Genomic DNA, 21,038 nt, shown 5'->3' with positions numbered 1-21,038 from the left:
CGGTCGTACCACGCCGAGTCGCACTTGCCGGAGGCCCACGCGTACGGAGATTGCCCTAACTCTCGCGGCCAGACCCAGTGGTCACCGTGAGAGTGCGCAGCATAGCCGCGAGGGACCTTTCCCCGAGCGGCGTGTCAAAGCTCGCCATTGCGAGCTGCGACGTGCTTCGCGGAACCCCAGTTGGTGTATCGTCCGCGTGGGAAGCCCTTTGCTTCCCCGTGCCCGGGAGCGGACGTGTACTGTGTGTGTGTTGGGGTGCCGCAGAAGGCAAATAAAGTGTTTGTGTGTGTATGTTAGCTCGAACACTGTGTTTATGCTGCGCGGCGCTCAACGCCTTTGCTAGCTGAGCGCGCACAGAGCGGTGCGCTAAACGTAAGCAGGCGACGGTAGACGCGGCCCTGTGGCTCGCTAAGCCTGAACCCGCGGTAGTCTTCGGCTCCGGTGAGCATCGAGGCTACCATAACTTACAACTGACATATACGTGAAAACCACAATGGCCTGAAACAACCAAAACAGCCAACACATGCACCATGCTCTCAGCAAAGTACAAAGAATAAAAAAGATAAAACACCATATTTGCCCTAACTTAAAGGGACCGACAACTGATTTTTCTCGACCCAGTTTTTTACGGCGCGACAGGAAGCTTACCCTTCGTAGCGTTTGTAGCTGCAGTGGTTTATCCTAAAAGCACGTAGTTATTTTATAAGCAGTATTTTTCGATCTGAAAGGCTCCAAACACGCACGAAGGCTTGCTCCAGCAACGCTGAGAATTGATAGCGATGCCGCTAGCCCTTGTGAAAGCTGTCGTTGTTCTACTTTCGCAGGAGTTACTGTAACTATGCTTGACCACCTTTATTTTGAGCTTTCCACCCATTTTTGAAAATAGCAAGCTGTTACAATGAGATGATGTGGCTTTGTACACCTTCTCGGTATTTGTACAGCGTTGTGTGCACCCAAGGAGGTTCTATAGAACCTCTGGAGTGGCAGTCCCGGCCGCCGCCAACGGGAGCAAGTGAAGCCGGCGGCGGCCATGTAGCTAGAGGAAAAACAGGGCGCGACCGCCATAGACGACAATGGAATACGCGCGGCGCGCGCGTTGGTTTGCAGTCCCACAATCAAAAAATGAGATGGAAACTGCTTTAAAGTTACACCCACGAACAGTTGCCTCTTCTTGTTTATGAAACAAATTATCTCATACACCCATTGTCAGCTGCAGACTTTCAGAATAATCTGTATTGTCGAAGGGGTGCTTCGTATATCGAGCGCGCTGGCGCACTGTAATTACATATGTGTTAGTAGGAACTGGGTTTTTGTGATGTAACGGCGTCAGTGTTCAAGGGGTAACCACAAGCTAACGTGGAACGCACTTATTCTCTTTACATAAGCACACATCCATCACTCGAACGCTTGGCCAGAAGGAGGATTCGCAAGCATTAACCTACGTGGGCGACGTGTGCCATCACGGCAAGCGCAGCACGCACAGCTTCGAAACGAGGTAGCTCGACCTCTCAGACTAGACGCACAAAAAAGTAAAGCAGCCGCGTCCTTCGGTGTTTCGGTTTCGGTTTGGTCGGATTTCAAAAGAGTTACATCTTGCTTTTGCCGCAATTTCTTCTTTTCGTAACTATTTGTGTTGAAGCTACGTCAAGGAGGTAGAAACTAACAGGCTTTTGTAGATGCGCTGGGAAAGCAGGAAAAATTGTAGGTACACTGCCAGGCCGTCTGCCCCGTTCTGTCGAAGCAGCATTCTGCGAAGTGAATAGAGCAGAGGTGGTTGGTTGGTTGGTTGTTCCTTGGCAACCTGGCGCAACCCACCGCGGGGGATCGGCCATGAAACGGGCGGCACCTTATTTTAGAGATAAAATTGTTTTACATGGAGCAGAGGTGGTCAGAGCTGGTCGAGCTGGTCACCGTCCTTAGCTCTCTAACCACTTCTTCGACCGGCACGTTCCCAGGTAGAACGCTGCGCGCAGTCTTTTGGAAACATGTACGTAACACGGATAATCACGTCATGGAATGTTGCGTTTGCCAATTCCTCGATAAACATGCATCAAATTCGATATCCATGCACCGGATAAATATGCATGCACGCCGTCAGTCTTGACTTGCAAGAAAACACCAGAAAGCTCGGAATTCTAAGGGTGTTCAGACTTCCTACTCGTACCAATAATGCTCGGTACGTCCAGCTAGACTGCACCCACTTCGTGTATACACTTAAAAATCACGTACAACGTCGTGTCAGCGAACATTTAAAGCGTAAAATTTTCGTCGCTACAACTGCACGCATGTATTACATGTATGCGCACCTTTCAAATTGTTTCCAGTTTAACAGCATGCACGAAAAACAGACAATCATCAGCAAACGAAGTGAGGGCACTTACACGTGAAAAGAGGCGTCTTCTTATTGCGATTTGTGCAGCCATAAGCGACGCACGAAGTCGCCATGGCCTCGTAGAATGTTTAACTGCTTTACAAAAACATGCCACCGTCCCCAAAGACAACTGCGACGGCGGGTCAACGGAGCGCACTCCATCGTCTGCTTCAGAGTTTTTCCTTTTGCAATATGGCGGCGACCGGCTTCACTTACGGGGGCGCCACCTCCACTCCAGAAGAAATAGTATATAACCTCCTTGCATGGAGGAAGGAATACTAAGGAGAGGCCCTATCGTATTTCAATGCATTGCGAAAAGTGTGGCGGAAGTGACGTCAGATTTATGGGGCAAACAAAACAGCAGACGCCCCGCGGCGTGCTCTCCGCGGCGGTTAGCTTCTGCGCAGATTTGTAATCCCGGCGTAAACTTAGCGCGTATTGTGAGGTTCGCACACAGTAAAATGTTGCAAGCAGACGTTTACCAGGCTGTTCGTGCGTGGCAGGCCCGAGCGCTGCTCCGTGCTGAAATTCCTCGTGGAGCGTTTTTGTGCAACAGTACAGAATACCGGTACGTGCCGTGATCAAAAACGTTCAGCCTACCAGTGACTTACGCGTTCTGCTGGGCGTTAGGCTTTCCCTTTCTCGTAGCCCGATTTCCCGATCTGTTGCCGGATTAGCGGTTCTTTGTTCGTGTATATGGAGTGAGCGTAGTAGCTATTCGGCGCAATGCCAACCTATAGTTGACGTAAATTCACGTCGAAAGAGGACACCGCTGTATTGTATACGCGATCGTGCACGTAAAGTCTGTAATTCCAGTACGCACACAACATCAAGCACGCAGCGAGCGCACACCGCACAATACATACACTGTCAATTTTTATGAAAGGGAACACGCGAGCTCGTGGCCTGCGCGCTCCGGCGGCTGCTTGCAGCGCCTTGAAGTGGGAGCGAGAGCAACCACAGCCTCTTTTCGCGTCATCTAGTGGCGAGCAAAACAACCAGTCATGGGTGACAAGGAACCGGCTGCAAGATTGCAACCCCTTCCCCCTTCAAGGCGATTAAGCAAGAGGCCGGGCCGGCGGCATGTCGTCTGCTGCTTCTGAATTGTGCTTGGCACGCGAGCGCGCTCGAAACGGGGAAGCTCTGCTGTTTGGCTTTCACGCGTTACCGCTTCGGCTGTTTTAAAGCGCTTTAAGTGACAGCGGCGCAGTGAACTGAACTTTTGTAGGTAGTTTGCCGTTATGTTGGTGGTTTCCCGGGGACATTTGGAAAGCGCGCTGGCGGGCCGGCCTTATTACACGGACTCTCGGCAGACAACCCTTGGGCTGTCATCAAAGAGGAGTGGGAGAAGCTAAGAAGGGAGACGTCCCTAACGGCCGCTCTATAGGAATCCCTACTAACTAGAGTGGCGGTTGTCATGGCCGCACATGGTGAAGCCACTAAGTATTGAGAAGTGTCGCAATGTGGTACTTTTTTTTCTGTTGAATCAAAACCAAAACGACAATTGACGTACTTTTTCCGTTTCAATAAACACATTTAAATTATTTCTTTTCACGTTTCATACTCATGTCATTGATGTTACTAATAAATATCGATGAAAATCCTCACAACCACCACGAGACTGTTTCTCCTTCTCTTTGCTACGCAGCACCATCTCGCGCTATCATCAATGACCCCAGCGGCAGTCGCTGTGCATGACTTTAAAGCATCCAGCGCGGTCATACAAGTGCTTTTTGTATTGGCAGCTGTTACGTTCTCGGCTAAGTGGGATTCCAAACAGAAGAATGTTTTCCACAGCATTCGATGAGAGATTTCAAAACGGGAAACTACCAACAAAAGTTCACCTGACTGCACTGCTGTCGCTTAAAGCGTTCTAAATCAGCCGAAGCGGTGACGCGTGAAAGCCAAGCAGCAGAGCTTCCCCGTTCCGAGTGCGCTCGCGTGTCAAGCACAATTCACAAGCAGCAAACGACACGCCGCTGGCCCGGTCTCTTGCTTAATCGCCTTGAAGGCGGAGGTGCTTGCAATCTTGCAGCCGTTTGCATATCACACATGACTGGTTGTTTTGCTTGCCACTAGATGACGCGAAAAGAGGCTGTGGTTGCTCTCGCTTCCGCTTGAAGGCGCTGCAAGCAGCCGCCGGAGCGCGCAGGCCACGAGTTCGCGTGTTCCCTTTCATAAAAATTGACAGTGTACATCACGTAGTCCGATAACAACAACATAAGTTTATTGCCCTTTCGTTGAACGACACAGCCTCTAAAAACGTACGATGCCTTCGGCGCATGTTATGTACGGGACGTCAGACGCCAAAAACAAAAGTTCACGTGTGTTCTGAGTTGACACAATGAGTAAGAAGCAACAGAGCGCACATCCGAGAGCTTCGCATGCAAATACCATGCATTAGTGATCAGCAATGAAGCGAACGTGTACGTACACGTGAAAAGTGACAGCCGGTACTTTCCGCAGTGCACGCGATTTGCACCGGGTATACGCAACCATACGCAACAGCTGGGCATTGCGTAGCTTTCCTAAAGAACACACACAAGGAGCAGCAGGCGTGAATCGACTGCGCCGCGGCGCCGCTTGCATGGCGAAAAAAAAAAAAAAGGCTCGAATCGCGCATGCGCTTGCAAACGACACGGCGGAAATCGCGAAATGTTTCGAGGCTCCTTCGCTAGGAGGCGATGCGGGTGTTTGCGATGTGGAGGCTTCACGAATGTGACGTCAGGGCCTCTCCTTATTTTTCCTTCCTCCATGCCTCCTTGTGTGCACCTGCGCCCAAGGTTGCCTGCGCCTGTGTCAAGGCTGCCTACGCCAAGCGAAGGCAGCGCCACTTTGTTGCATACAACTAACGCAGGCCTATATGTACATTTGTATGGAGTAATATCTTTTAATATAAAGAAATGAACAATATTTCAGTACTAACAGAAAAGCCATCGAACGCGTACACCAATCAACGGTCACGTGACCGGCTTCATCGGACTGTTTATGATTTTGCCGCCAGAGGCGCCAAAGGTCATTTTTCGCGACTTTCAATGAAGAAATAAAAATATAAATCCACTTCTCACGAGATAAACAGGGTTGGTTTGAGTCAATGTGACGGACAAACTTTTCATCAGTGCAGTCATGTTATTTCATGTTCTGGGCAGTTGTCGGTCCCTTTAATGTTTGCATCTGTTTTCGCGGGTTTTCTGAAGTTTAGTATGAAGAACTGACCCAGCAAGCAGCACTTCTACAGCACAATCGTTCATTATTTGTGATTTGTCTGGCAGCCTTTTATCCCGCCTGATCATGCTGAGCCCAAAAGTTCCGCGGTCATTTGTTTGTCCTATTGCCGCTGTACAGCCCGGCACAAAACATGCACAAAACATGTCGGCATTGAGGACGCGTAACACGTGTAACATCTTTTGCTGCGTATTACAAAATCCGGAATCTCTGTTCGTCAATACAACGCAGTGACTCATCTGATCCGGTGCGCCGATACGGTAGCAGCCATAGCAGCGGCCGCACCGGCGCGCCTCGCTGAAGCCTGATGCGACTACAGCGCCACTCGCCGCCTCCGCTCGCGGCGGAGCCGCGCAACAGAGCCGAGTTTTCAAACTGAAGTAGTTCTAGAAACGTTGCTTGGGAGAACCTGATGTCCTCTTCTTGGGGTAAAAAAAAAGGGGGAGGTCAGGACAGTCGGGCTACCCCGCTGAATGTGGCGGTGATACCACCTGAAATGCTTGAAAAATACGCATAGTGAAGCAATATGCGCGCAAGGCATCCCTCCTAACACTACCTTGTTAAACTCCACCATCAAAAACAAGCTACAAACAACACCCTCGAGCACAAGCGGTCTGTTCGCTGAGAATCAGTGATGCTCACAAGCTACCTGTCCAACATGTAATGGTTATCGCAATGTAATAAACAAGGTAATTTTGCAGTGCAGCCGTTTGCGTGTAGCCACAATGCAGCTTTGAAGCTTGTACACGAAGCCGGTTCATCTTTGCCTGCAAGCACATGGCACGAAAACTGTCTCAATCCGGCATGACATGAAAGAGTGTTCTCGGACGAGTGCCGATGCTGTCACGTACCGCATATATTAATAACGGCGAACGTAAACATGGCTTTAGTCGTAAGCAGTAGCCGGATCAATGGAACGATCTGCTGATTCTTGTCACCTGCAAGGAAATCTAATGACATGGAGGTTAGTTTCCTGCAAACCTTTTTTCAGCATCCCAATTTCCTCAATCTTAGCAACACGGCACACGAACATATGTTCCTCCCAATTGTATGGGCAGGGCTGCAAATCCCCTGAAAAACGGCCCTAATCCCACCGTGAAAGAAAATAACAGAGGACAGCAGTTTCTGGCCTCATTGCAATACATGCAGAATGCTTTTTAAGTCATCGTTCTTCCACTACTCCCTAGTGGGCACTAGGAGGAGTGGGGTTTCTGCACAGATAAGCAGACCCGGGCCAGCGTCGCTGCAAGAGCTACCGGTTTAACCCTTTGAGGGTCGAATTTTTTTCGCGAAATGCAGTCCATAAATGTGTAATTTTTTTATTGCTGAAATAAATTATTCAGGCGATTCTATTTCAGAAAAACATTGTCTAAAATTTTTTCGCGTGACCGTAAAGTGACAAAAAAATCATTTTTGTTACATACACATGGTTTATTCGTAGTAACATCAAGCAAAATCCTAGAAAAAGGCACTTATACGATTTTTTATAAATAAAAATTATGCATTGTATTAAACATAGCTCACAGATATACAAAATTAGCTCACCAGAGTGCTTTTCTGCTAAAAATGTTTGTGCTCCCCAAGACAGGAAACGCATCCATGGCGGCGTTGTTTGTGTAATTTAGCGCCGCACAGAAACAGATAAAATCGCGCCCCGGGGAGCAATAAACGAGGGAGTTGCAAGCGGTCACCCTTTGAGAGATTAGAAACCAGACAGCCATCAGCTTTGCGGGTGCAAGAAGCGATAACCACCCAAAGGACGAAACCGAAACCAGCCGCACCGTGTGCGCACGCGTTGTGATGTGCAAGTGAAAGCCGCCGCGCCGCTTCGGAAAGCAAAAAATGAAAAAAAAAATACAACGGAGCGACATTGGCGCATGAAAAAGATTTCACATATTCCCGAAGCATGGCAGCACGTTCCAAGCAAAAGAAATGATCGAAAAAGGCGCACATTTTAAACCAACCGCACCGCGGGCGTGCCGCTTTGCGAAGCAAAGAAACAACGATGGAGAGTCATCGTCGCATGAAAAAAATTCCATGTATTCCTGGAGCGTGGCAGCACATGCCAAGCACGAGAAATGATCGAAAAAAGCTCACGTTTTGAACATACAGGCTATGCTGTACATGTACAACGAAAACCCTTTGGTGCCTTTTAGGTGATGTACAGGTACAGCGAAAACCCTCAAAGGGTTAATCAGCTTCACTCAAATGTACTGCTCAATTGCGAGCAACAGTCATGGGCTCTGTGCCCATGAATGATCTTTGGTCCGCTATAGAAGTGATATTACTGCCACTCCTGCTTTAGCCTGTTATGGAGTGCATTATTTAAGAATAAATGAATACACTTGAAATTATCTAGCTTTCCGAGTGACCAATGCTATTCCGCAAGTGCATGTTAAATATAGTACAGTAGAACCCCGCTGTTACATTCCCGGTGCCTGCATTTTCCTGGCTGTTAGGTCGTTTTCGGCTGGCCCCGGCAGAGCTTCCATAGGATCCAATGCATTGGGAACCCAGCTGTTACGTCGAAACTACGGGGACATTCCCGCATTGTACGTTAAAGGGGTGGTGCCATCAAATTTGTGGCTTGCACGTTCTCTGTTGGAAACGTTCCTTATTGCTCTAGGAAGCATGGTACATGCTCCAAGATTCATGCATTCTAGCTAAATAATTTAATATCGCCTTCTTTATGTGAACTACTTTCGGTTTCGGTTTCTGGGCATCGAGTTGGACAGTGACGTCATTGTGTAGGAAGCTCGAACACATGGGCCCACAAAGCTGTGAAGCACGCAGTGCTGCATCGTCTGCTTTCGCACATGCATGTGAGCAACCGTCCCGATGCCCTCAAAACTAGCTGAAATTCTCTAATAGAGAATATTAGCATGTACAGAATTCTGGTATACACAGATCTTTGCGGAGTACTGGGTTACCGGACAATGGTATCGACCTCTTGTGACGCTTCGTGCAACCACTACTATAGGTGCATTTCTTTCTTTTTTGCTGAATGACCACGGCGAAAAAATTTTTAAAAAGCCAACACATTTGGAACTACGTCACTGCAGAGAATTTACACCAGCAGAGAAGTAGAATACATGAGATTTCTGCAACAATTCTGTGCTTGCCTGGTTCATCTTAGCGCCGCCAGGTGGCCCCACCTATCCGGTCTCATGTTTACGGCTACGGTAACCCTGTGTGCTAAAGCAGAGAAATGTTCGAACAAACTAAAATTCTCTAAAGTCGCCTTTGCAGGTTTGCGTGACGATGCGAAGCACTTTGCAAAGTACGAGCAAGTTTGTCTACTTCGGCAACATGCTGAGAAAATATGAGTGTATGTTCGCAGATGCTCTCTCGGCTTGCCCAGCGCAGCGGAGCTGTGGCACCCTAGCTATGGGTTACCGCTCATTGCACGTCACTCTAATAGGGTCTGATGTCACTAAAACTTTCGCTCCACTTTCTACACGGTGACGCGCTAGCACTAGGCACACTTTGGAAGCGAATTAAAATATATTCTAAACGTTTGCTGTGTTCAACACTTCGTGCGGAGTCACCTTGCATACAGGGGAAGCCTACAGCAGGCTTTTTATACCCTCAAAATTTGGTTTTGCCACCTGTTTAAGAACCGGCCCTCCGAGATGGCCCAGACGACCATGTTGATTTTTCACTTAGCTTGGCTTGGTCCGCTTGGTGGCTTGACGATCGAATTGGCCGCCAGAAGCGGTGAGGACGACATTTATGATGCATTTTTAAGCCCCACCACCAAAAACACAACTTCCAAAATCTATTTTTTCATCGAAACGTGACGTCGATGACGTGTTTGGGTGCTAAAATTAGTTTTGATGCATTCGACAAATGGACTTACGTGATTTGTTTTTGCGGCCCGGAGTCCCATTTGCGTGGACTGGGTGCTGGGGTGAACTCATCACTATCGTTATTGTAGGAAATGCTTTTCATGGTCTTCTCGCGTTTCCTGTTTCTCTCTTGTGGGCTGTCATGTTGGTCGTGTGTTTCTGTAGTGTCGGATCTGTTGCGGAAATTTACGCGTAGTGAGAATGCCGAAAGCCACAACACTGCAGGTTCTTTAGAGTTGCCTGATCGGGCGGGAGAAAATTCGCCGGCAATGCTCCACGATTTCTTCAAGCGAAAGGTTTGACAGGGTGTCTACCGACCGGGAAAACCGGGAATTCTCAGGGATTTCGGGTAGTCTGGAAATTCTCAGGGAATACTTAGGGAAATTGTGTTCCCATCAGGGAAAATCCACGGTAACTTTATTGAAAGGCAACGAAAGTCGTGGTAGCGCTAGCTCGATATTTTGTGAACGCATTTTTCAAATCAAACGGCCGCTGCGGCTGTGGGGAAGTGGCGCACCTCGATGCTGTCATCGCCTTCGGAGGGGTGACGTGGGAGAGAATCCGGCTAATGCGTGGCATGCGGGAACCATGAACCACGACACATCGTATCGCGCAATGTTGTCAGGGTGTTCTGTGACTACGCGGTGTAGTTCTGTATTCTTTCTCGCGCGTGCTGTGCGTTAGCGCCCGATATGGTGTTTTTGTTATCGCTGCGTGTCAAGTAACAAGCATGATTAGTTGTAGAAGCGGTAGCAGTAGATGTAACGAGCTTGAGTTATCTTGCAAGCGATCGCGATCGTTCAGGAAGCGGATGTCTTCGACAAGGCTGGTATCTGGCAAGCCATCCCGATCGGCGAGAAAAAAGACGACGCTTGTTGGCTGTTATCGGAGAGCTCACTCGCTCTGATCTTGAGCTTCAAAGATGCCACTTAGGACTCCGTGAAGAATAGAATAAATTTCGAGGCGAGAGCTAGCGTAACTAACGGGCCCATTCACAGCAAGTGAAAGCTTTTTTTCCTTTTTTTCCGATGAGGGCACTGCTGAAACAAGTTTTAGGCAGTCGACCAATATTTTTGGGGGCTGCAGCTCGCAATTACCAGCCACACCACGTGGATGTTTGCTACAAAGCCGAATTACAAAACTTTTCAGAACCAAGGCATAGCGGCGACCGAAATTCGCGACACCAGCACGGGTCCCATTTGCTCGATTCGGCGCGCGTTGTCGGAAAACAGTAACGTGTCCACCATAATCGGATGTGCCGTAATTCAGGCTGTTGCCGTGCTTTCATGCGATCTTAGCCCGCAGCTATATTGCTTTTTTTTTTTGCGATAGCAATTATATAGACACTCCGACGCGAATTTTTTGCCTTCGCCATGATCTTCCTTATCAAGTGCAAATCGCGATTACACCACCCCGCGCGTCGTATGCTCCATGTGCGAGTGAAAGCGCGCGAGCGCTGCCGACGAACGGGGCTTAAGCAGAGATGAAACGAGCCGACCGTCTCGTTCGTGCGATGGGCACATGGAGATAGGAGCCGGCGGGTTGAGGAGGTGGGGAGAGGGCTGCGTGAGTCCGACAGGAAGTGCGTACTTTGTACCAGCGGGCGTGGTCGTGTGCGCCGCGGTATCATTAGTGGGGATCAGCAGACGGCTCGTACCTTTGTAGGTGTTGTGCTCTAATTGCAAAACTTCCGTTGAAGCCATAGCAGTGGCGGATCCAGGGGGGGGGGAGCGTAGCGGCGACCCCCCCCCCCCCCTCTCTTCAGTGCCTGTCGTCCACCTCCTTTGTCAGGCAGCCTGTTGAGATTGCTCCCTTTTTCAGGTTGCTTTGCCTGCCACTGCTCAAAAGGGGTAAAGAGAATCTTGTCCCTGCTTTCTACCTCTCCCATCGCTCTACCTTTTCCTGCTTCCCTATGCACATTTACAACGAAGGCTTCTTAGGCACTGCCGTAATCCCCTCTGGGCTGTTGCAAATATGCGTGACCCACCAAAATGCACTGCTGAGCGGGGGCTTCAGCCTTTGTACCCCCCCCCCCATTAGGTACCTGAATCCGCCCCTGAGCCATAGATAGGGCACTTCTCTTAGTGCAGCGGCTGCGCTTCCTGAAGGAGCAAGCTGCTAGCCTATATTCATATAAAATTCCTCTTTGTTGCTGTTGGATTTACTATTTTTCTAACTTGGGATGGTTTTCGATGTTTTGCATTCGTGGAGAGCAAATGGTTCGGCTGGGCAACATGGTAGCAAAGGCGTTGCATTCCTCTGGGCAACGCGCGAGGATTTGACAACAAACCGCAGCAGCAGAACAAGCGCAATTCCACAGTGCATTAAGCCCGCATTTGTTTCGTATTTACATGTGACACTCGGCAAGGCATTTAACTGTGATTGCTGCACCTCAGGCTAAACAAAATTGATTTTTTTTCACGCAAAAAATAAAAAAAATGTTTTTTCATGTTGCCATATTAGTCGAGCATTCTTGTGGCATTTTCAGTTTAAGATTAATCCTTCAATAACTATGCCTTGCATGAAAGGTCGAATTTCAGTTTAACGAAGTTTTGATATAACGAAGTGAGTTAGCGCTTTTACCAACTTCGCTATATTGAGGTTTAACTGTTCTATGTACCATTCAAATGGGATTAAGTCGTTTTTATTTTCTAACGTGCGTATTAGAGAGTGACATCACCGAGTGATATGCTCTCTACCCATCTTGACATAAAACAAAGTTCTGCTTCACTCAGGGAATTTTAGCAAAAACACTCAGGGAAAACCTGGAAAACTCAGGGAATTTAGAAAATTCAACTCGGTAGACACCCTGTTTGAAATAAAATTGTTTGTGTGCTTCTTGCCACTACTCTAATTTCCCATTTTTTTCCATTTCCCTGCTCTTAGGTTGCTTTTTACAGTCCCGTAAAAAACGCATCAGCGAGGTTCTACTGTGTTTGAATACAAAAGTCTTGTTGCTTTTACATATCACGTTGAATGGCTGTTGTTTAAGTAATTACAATTTGAAGCCTTCTACTATTTATGGGCACTGTTGAGGTTACTGAAATCACTTGCATACTGTCTAGCGTGAGCCAGACACAGCAGGTACATGCTAGTGTGCTGATTGTACCCTATTTCTATATCATTGAATGGGCTGTTTCTGTGCAGACGTGGGAAACGTGGTATGGTGCGGTCGGTGTCGGTGTGGGCGCCGAATCAGTGGCCCCCGTGGGTCTCTGCGGGCTCTTCAAGGCCCCGTGGACCGTGCATCGATGGGACAGATGGGCCCCCGGCAGCTGGCCAACTTGGGTCAGTGTTGCTCAATTTTTTGGGTCTCAAAAAAGAGACGGAGTTGTCCTGTAACATCATTGTACATTCGTTTTGCGGTTTCCTCACTGGCTCCAACACTGCTCACTTGGCGGCTGTTACGGCATCCGAGCCAGCATGTGGAAAGATTGAAATCTGTCTTAGGATTTCCAAAATGGCGATGCTGCTAGTATTTACGGAGTGATTAAGTCCACCTTATTTCACGCAGGATGACAGAATTTTCAAAGGGTGCTGTTACCGTGACCTTCAGTAACACCCAGTGTGACATCATTGCTTTCTTCATATTGCTGGACAGGATGAGCAGGTGTCGTTATCAATTGGGCGCACTTGCCAGAACTTGACAATGACACTTATTTACCCTGCAATGTAAGGGCAATGCAGTGCCACATTGGGCATTGCCGAAGGTGCTCTTTGAAAATAGGCTTAAAGGGGCCCTGCAGCACTTATCCAAGTAATCATTGAGTGGCTTCACTAAAGGAGTTCATTGCCTCACTAATCATCTGCCGCAAAAAGTTTTAGAATTTGTCAAGTACGAGCGGGGTTACAGGGATTTGTCGCACGCTTTAAAGGGACCGACAACCGCTCAGAATACGAATTGAGATAACCCCACTAATAGAAGGATTCTCTATTGTATTGTCTAAACGACCCGTGTTTTTCTCATTAAACGCGGATTTATATTTTTATTTCTTCGCTCAAAATCACTTTTGGCACCTCTGGCGGCATAAAAGTGAATGTGCACATGTACCTATCACGTGACCTTTTACTGGTGTACGCTATTAGTTGTCTCTATATTAGCGTTGAATACAGCCCACTTTTTATTATAATCTTTTCTAACGTAAAACGGGCAGATATGCATTCGTTCGCACTGAGCAAGACAGTGGCACCGCCTTCACTTGACGTATGACCCGATGCTCATGAGCGGCAGCATGAATGTTGCTAGCTGAGGGCCTAGCGGCACCTGCCGACGTGTTGAAAAAGTACGAAGAGCACCTCGCGGCCTCTGAGATTACCTCCGGTGACGCGTTGCAGGAACTAATCGCGGAGGCCACGAGCGCCTAGCTCGCGAGGCGGTAAGATCTCACGTGACGACGAGTGTTCAGAAAACTTATTTCACCTGTTTTTTATATTCCAAAACGGTCGAAAATGTCAATAAGAAGGTGGTTAACCACAGTTTCAGCCACTCCTGTGACAGAAAAACCTTGAGCATAATGCAAGGAGGGCTATCGGTAGAGCTATTGCTTCACAGCGTTGCTTGAGGAAGTGTACATTAAGTTGAGGGGCTTTTCAGATAGAAAAATACTGCTAATAAAATAACCACGTGCTTTTGGGATTAACCGCTGCAGCTACAAACACTTCAAAGAGCTTTCTATTGTGCCGAAAGAACTGGGTCGAGAAACATCGGTCGTCAGTCCCTTTAGGCGCTTTCAAAGCTACGCAGGGGGGATGACAAGGGGGCAAGAAGCTACGTCCATTCTCCGGCGTGCGTCATGACCTTGAGCACTTTGTTTCCTTTTTTTTCTTCGAACACGCGGCTTTCAGTGTGATTGCGAGTGCGCATGTGGGCACATCGTGGCGGCCACGGTAACGATGCTCACTTTGGGTTTATGGCTCAGTCATTTAGGTTTATGACATCATTTGTCGAGAGAAGAGGGAGTGATTTCTAGCTGTCTTTGAGAATTAACTGCAATTTACAGGCCACATGCTGCACTATAATATTTAGCTCACATGTTCTCGGGAGCCTCGACCACCGGTGTTTTCTGACCATCTTGAAAAAGTGTTGCAGGGTCCCTGTAGAAATTAGCAGCGCCTCCATTATCCAACTCTTTAAGTGGATATGAATTAATTGTAAAAAGAACTTAATTTTTCCAGTTGGTTCCATCAGCTAACTGTTCAGTTTTAGATAGTATATTTTGTAATTATTGTCCCTTTGACCTGTTGTATATCTGGTTTTCTATTTTGTATGAATTTGGCACACATTTTTTAGACATGCTATTATTCAAATCGTGGTTTTGGGACGTTACATCATATGCATGCTGTTATTATTGCAGTATTCTTTAGCTGTTGGTTTTTTGTCCCAGCCTAACTCTACACTTAAGTGGCCTTTGTTCTTCTGCACAATAGTGTTGCGCTGTGCTACTGAAATACTGAGACAGCTCTTGACATCTTTTTATGTATGCAGTCTGTGCCCGTTACAACATACTTTTGGGTGTAACAGACCATTCTTATTTCGTCATTTTTGTTGGCCTATGTTATTTCCGTGATGCGTTCCACTTTTAATGAACCTGGTTATATATTAGCAGACTATCAGCTATATGAGACAAATGTTGGGGCAATTTATGACTAGGCTGTGTAAGTACAACATAATTTACTACGACGATGTGGTCATGTGGCAATGAGCTGCATGTAACTATTTTCGGCTTCTAGGGGAATGTTCGAAAATGCGCTTTTTTAATGAACATATGCATTAGCAGGAAGTTCTCCATAACAGCCTGCCCTGCTCTCTGCCTCAGCTACTAACAAAGCAACTCAGTGCCACCCAAGTGCAATGCTAGGCCTCATCGCTTCTAAGCCTTAGGGCATCAAGAACAAACACCATTGACAGTACCACTTATTTCTCATCGCCTGAATTCACACAAGAAATATGGGCCGTATTTCGCTACATGCAGATTACGAAGCGTACGACGCAATTGAGGGGTCTAGCACGCAGTGCAGCGGCCCGGCTGTATGTGTATCACAGCTCTCGTTAGGGCTACAGTGGTCATCACTGGCTGCTAATTATAAAATTACCACCCATTTTTACTTTACTGACCACTCCTTTGCATGAAAAACCAACTGACACCAATGTTTATCAAAAGCAGCACTGGCTTGTACAGAGCTTGCATAGGGAAAGGCGCTATTTCTGCTTGCCTCGAGTAAGCACGGCTCAATAGCTGTTTGCATAAATACTGCCATATTTTAGCAGCTGGAAAACAGTGGACAGGAAAGCGCCCTGCTGCATGCACATGGTTGCCCACTGTCTTGCCCAATTTTCTCTCTCATGTGTAAGAATTCCTCATAAAGCCTAGTAAATCGTTAAATGTTGAGCCACTGTCTTCTGCATAGCAAGTCTGACCATGGCCTTAATCATGGTTTATTCAAGAGATAATGAAGCTTGTGGCCCGATACTGCACTCCTCAATTAATTGCTCTTGGAATGAAGTAGGCCACTGCTTGTTTCATTGGGCGGACTTTGTAACTTGGAAGAGCTGCAAACAATGTGACAGTAGAAGGCACTCATCTTTGTCTGCTCTCATCTTGGTCCTATTGTGAGCACCTTCATGCTCCACTGGCCTTATTAATGTAATGTTTATTTAGTTAGTAATGCTTTTTGATTTAGGTGCCAAATCTGGGACTAATCTCATTCATATTTTGGGCTTTTATAGCTCACTAACCACCCATACACGTGAAAGGTGCTCGATGACTTCACAGGAAAAACGCACGAAGCTTGTTTGTAGAGTTTGCATTTCAGCCCTTTCACCTAGGAGAATGAAAATGTGTCCCACCTTCACTCATGGCCTCAAATGGAATAGCTGTTGTCCGTTTTTCAGAGAATATTCTAGTGAAAGAAGTAATAATTTAGGGGGTCCGCCACTATCATCTGTGCCTTTTGATAAGCGCCTCATCTCTATTGCTGGATACAGTGGTGTGATAGCTGTGCCAAACTGCCCCAAAAGATCACTCCTGCTACATTTTCACTATTCTGGGCCAAACATGGTGTTTTCATATTTCGAAAATGAAACTAATCTCTCGAGGTCGAAATGCCCTAGCATGCGCCATCCTCACGTGCACACACCGTGCTACAGTGGCTGTGGCTATGTGTAGATTAAGGAAAACGTGCGCGATTGTGCAGTGCTGGTTGGACTACCTTTCTATTGCACCATATATACCTCATATCAAGTAAATCGCCAGAGGAGCGAATATGCGCACTATAAACAAAACACCATTTTTCAAAGACTGTACATGTGCAACAAGTGACGCACAGGCAGCCGCGCCATTCTGCGAATCGAGTCATGCGACTAAGGTGTAAATTCTCATTCCCTTAAATTTGCAAATGTTGAAAGGTTAACGTTCGTGGGCCTGCTGTGCCGACAAAACGAATGCAGAAAAAAGAAACGCTGTTGCAGAAAGTTGCCGACTAACTTTTCAGAGCTCCTCATTTATGCGCCGGATTTCCCGCGGAACGGCAACTGAATTTACGCATGCTTTTGGTTTTAGAAGTCAGACTCTGCCCAGGAGGCGCTGCGAAAAGCACCACCACCAGCACCATCATCGCAGCCCTGGCCCTAACTGGGTAGTACAAAGAGAGCCGTCCGCAAGCAAATGTGCATAGGCCACAATAGAACCCCCTTTTTTTGTTTGTGTCGAGCCATGGTTTCCTGAAAATCAAGGACCTGGAAAGCTTCTTGCGCCGATCCACGCTTCAGAAAACTATGAAGCTTATCAAAGCGAGCTGCGGGTGCAATGAAAAAGAGGTTTCAATTATTTCAGTGCACTGCAGCTTGTAAGTATAAGCAAGCATCACGCGACATCGAGTTCGGGGCAAGCCTTCCGACGTCCGTTCTGTAGTGCCTAAATGCGTTAAATTTGGGTATATATAATGTCTAAGTGGTGAAGTACATACACGATCAGTTTAGTTAGCTATGTATCTTATAATGGTACAAAGCTCGTTTTATGAGGAACGAATGGTTCTAGCGGTTTTCGCCTTGTTCATTTCCATTATCCCTTCATCTCTCGCTTCCTGTGCGTTGGACTGCTTTATTACGTATCCTCGAATGTTCTGTTTGACGGTTGTCTTCCGTTCGTATATACTGCAAATGGAGACACATGCGTGTCCACTTTCGCGGGGTACAACCAAAGGCAAAACCGTGGCCTCTGAGATTAGCTCCGGCAACCGCGGAGGCCACGGGCAAAATAAACCTGAAGGTGGTCACGACCAACATTTTGTGGTTTACTTGTATGACACACGTGCAAACATTTATTTGCTTGTTAAGCCTTCAAAACGTACGTGCGCAATGCTGTGTGGTGATGACCAATTCAGATTATGGGAGGTCATGGTGTGCGTGATGTTTATCGTGCATCTTCAGTCTGCCTCTAGCTGCTCACTTCCTGTTACACGGTGTGTAACGTCGTCAGAGGCTCTGCTGAGCTTCATAGTCAAGGTTACCACAGTTCTCCGTCAGGGCTACACAAAACAATAACAGCAGAGCCACATTATCACACTTTCTCGTTCGCTTACCGAACGCATTCGCAACGGCCCGTATCAAGCGCTCTCGCCTTTTTGCTTCGTACGACAGCTCAGGAAATCGGTGTAACTGAACATTGTTATTCATTCCTTTACGTCCGTAGCAACTCACAGCGCAACAGTATCGGCGTAGAATAACAGAGAGCTGAGCTAGTTGGTAAGTATTCATTCTGATAGGTTTGCCTGTTGCATGGGCATGCGCAGATAAGTTTTCGTGCCTTCTTTCTTTTCAGCCGTTGTGCGTCTCTTCAGTTGTTAGTTGGCGTTTGTGGTGTCCTGACTTCTTTCATGTGTCCGTGTTTGCACGCCCTGTCTTTTTAGAATGAGTATCGGCGATTGCGGCGTTTATTCTTAGCGCGCAGAGCTGTTGTGTCTGCTTTTGCTTTCACCATCGTTCTGGCAAGTGATCCAACAAGCACCTCATGGCGGTTCGGTAGCGCGTCCGGCTAGCGGAGAGCAATTCATAGCTCTCTTTCTGAGTGTTAAATGTGCAAACACGCAATGTTTAGCTCAATCGTTGTTTTGCACTAACTAGTTGCACCTGGTTCCACAGCAAACTTTGCTAGAGAGTTGGACTCTGCACTACCTAATACTGCTCAGACAGGTGGCACTACCCGTGTTGTGAAACTCCAGAGTCTGACGTCTCGAAAGCAGTGGCGACCGCGAACCACCACTTGAGTGTTGCAGATGCACGCCCTTGTTTTTGTTGACGATGTGAGTCTCTGCTTTCAGAATCAGAAAGTTCTTTCCATCCATTCACCCTTTTCAGAATGTAACCATTGCAAAGCTTTGCGTTGACTCTACACCAAACCGCACATACGCGGCTGCTACAGATGAGGCGGTTACGCATTTAGCGCTCGTTAGGCCTAGCCTGCGGGTTTGCAACTTGGCATGCCGCCCCGAGAAGCTTGCCCTAGACAACATGAGATCGGGTGCAAAAGAGACTGCACTCATGAACTCAACCAAGGGCAGCACACGTGAAACCAAGTTTGGGTTCGCGGTTGGGAGAAAAGCCTGCCAAGCTTGCAAGCCCGCCTGCTGGTGGCAAAGGCGAAAGCCCGCGTCGCAACGCCTTTATATTTGCAGGACAGGGCCTTAATTGATGGTGGAATTGAGGTCACATGCGATGTCTACACTCTGCAATGACATAACTACTTTCCACACAAAAAACTGAAAAGCCGAACAGTGGTACCGTGATCTTGACACGGGCACTCGGAATGCGCAGCCGGAGCAAAGGATTTTCCGGCGCCGAGAAAACCCTTCCATGCTCCGCTGCTTGTTAATTCGCTCCGCGGCCCCTCCTCCTTCGTAGCACTTTCGTCGCTGTTTCTCCTCGGCCGGCGTACCTCTGTTGAGAAGCGTAGTCATTATGCTTATCTGTGCCGCATTATAACCGGTATAGGGAACTGAAGCTCAAGTTTCGGTGCGACGACACCGCTGCACTGCTGCTCCTGGAGAGAAGCTCTGGCGAAACTGGGGGCAGGCGCAGCCGACTCGGCCTGTTTGTCAGCAGCGGGAACATGCGCGCGCGTGTTCTGCTCAGTTGGTGCCAGGGGAACTGGGGAGCCGTGCCAACAGCTTGGCACGCTGAACCGAGGAGCTTGCTGTGCGAAGCTGCATTTCCGCGTTGGCAGAAGCGACCCCGTGGAAGCGGAAGCGAGGTTTGAAGTATTGCTGTGTTGTGGGCTGCCATAACAGTGCAGACAATACCAAGGCACGCAGTTCATGTGTGAAACTGTATCGGTTCTGGGCATGTCAGTCAAGAGAAATAAATGCGACAAGCATAGATCACCGCAGTAAAGAGAATTAAGTATGTCCTAGCTGACAGCGCTGTCTCACCTTCTGTTTTGGCTGTCTGAGTTCATCGCTTTCGTTCGTTTCGACTACCTGAATCAGTACGTAGCACGGCGCATGCACGCAGCAACTACAGTAACAATTACTCTCTGTCTTCTTGCATAGTGAAAGTCCAGTTACAGTTGTAGGTGAAACAACTTTGTGTTTTGATTCCGCGTGTTCGTGAGACCTACCCGTCGTTGAACGTTCACACTTGTGTTTTACTGTTCACGGTTGGTTGAATTCAACTGAACTCGGCACATTGTCAAAAGTTCGGCTGCGTTGGGAAGGCTGCTTTATAACGCCGGAACAGACGTCTGTGCATTTTCAGCAAACTTTGACATTGTTCGGCTGGTTTAATGTGCATTTAAACCACGGCCACCCATCCGTGACACCCAAGAGCCAGCCTGCCCACCTCCTGTTGTTGTGTTCCAGCCATGCCCTGGTTTCAGCTGTCAGACATATTACGGCATTCGCGAAGGTCAGTGCTGGTACGTGCACCCATAGCTTTTGAACCAGCATGTACCTGTCGCAGCCCCACAGGCTTCTCCTACAAAGTACATTAGCTGCTCTCCGTGAGGCTTGGCAGATGTGGTCCTCATGTGCCTGAAACCTTTTATTGCGATAGCAATTAAATGGACACTCTCGGCTGGTTTTTGCCGTCGCCGTCCGCTGGTTTTTGCCGTCCGTCGACGCCGTCAGGGCCCATATATGTACATGTATGTATATATATATAAAAGCCACAAAGAAAAATAATTCAGAAAAACTTTTTTCGAAGCGAGGAATTGATTGGGCAACCTCTCGCTCCGTAGGGCGCGGCGTTAGACGGCTACGCCACGAGAAGTACGTCTTTCACCCTGCTAACGGCGAGCTATTTATATACACCATTTATTTCAGCATGCTTTCTTGGTCACTAGCGAGATGGTGCAAAGTGCACTTTAAAGGTCGTCGCCCCGCCCCTACAGGGCGTGGTCGCCTGCACACACTTATCTCGAGGAATGAGGAGGGGGGGGGGGGAGTTGTATGTCTCGTGCTTTCCCCGTGATGTCCGCGCTGATGTCACAGAGCATACGAAGGTCAGAATAACAGAGAGCTGAGCTAGTTGGTAAGTATTCATTCTAAAAAGACGGGGCGTGCAAACACGGACACAAGAAAGAAGTCAGTACACCACAAAC

The 21,038-nt window shown here is 47.8% G+C and overlaps 1 protein-coding gene across 8 annotated transcripts in view; it reads left to right on the top strand.

Annotated features, from left to right (window-relative positions):
- The window catches only part of LOC119389576 (mitoguardin), a 500,148-nt gene that overhangs the window by 54,037 nt on the left and 425,073 nt on the right, over positions 1 to 21,038 (top strand). For 7 of the 8 annotated variants that reach the window (XM_049413597.1, XM_037656926.2, XM_037656941.2 and 4 more), the window contains one exon: positions 12,592 to 12,732. The exons of the other annotated variant lie outside the window; for it this stretch is intronic. In XM_049413597.1, coding sequence (XP_049269554.1) covers positions 12,592 to 12,732 — 141 coding nt within the window. The remainder of the gene's footprint in view (positions 1 to 12,591; positions 12,733 to 21,038) is intronic. 8 annotated transcript variants of the gene reach the window in all.

This window comes from Rhipicephalus sanguineus, chromosome 1, assembly GCF_013339695.2.
Source record: "Rhipicephalus sanguineus isolate Rsan-2018 chromosome 1, BIME_Rsan_1.4, whole genome shotgun sequence".
NCBI classification, from domain to species: domain Eukaryota; kingdom Metazoa; phylum Arthropoda; class Arachnida; order Ixodida; family Ixodidae; genus Rhipicephalus; species Rhipicephalus sanguineus.
Note: the sequence above shows the minus strand (reverse complement) of the source record. Positions and strands in the feature narration are given on the sequence as shown.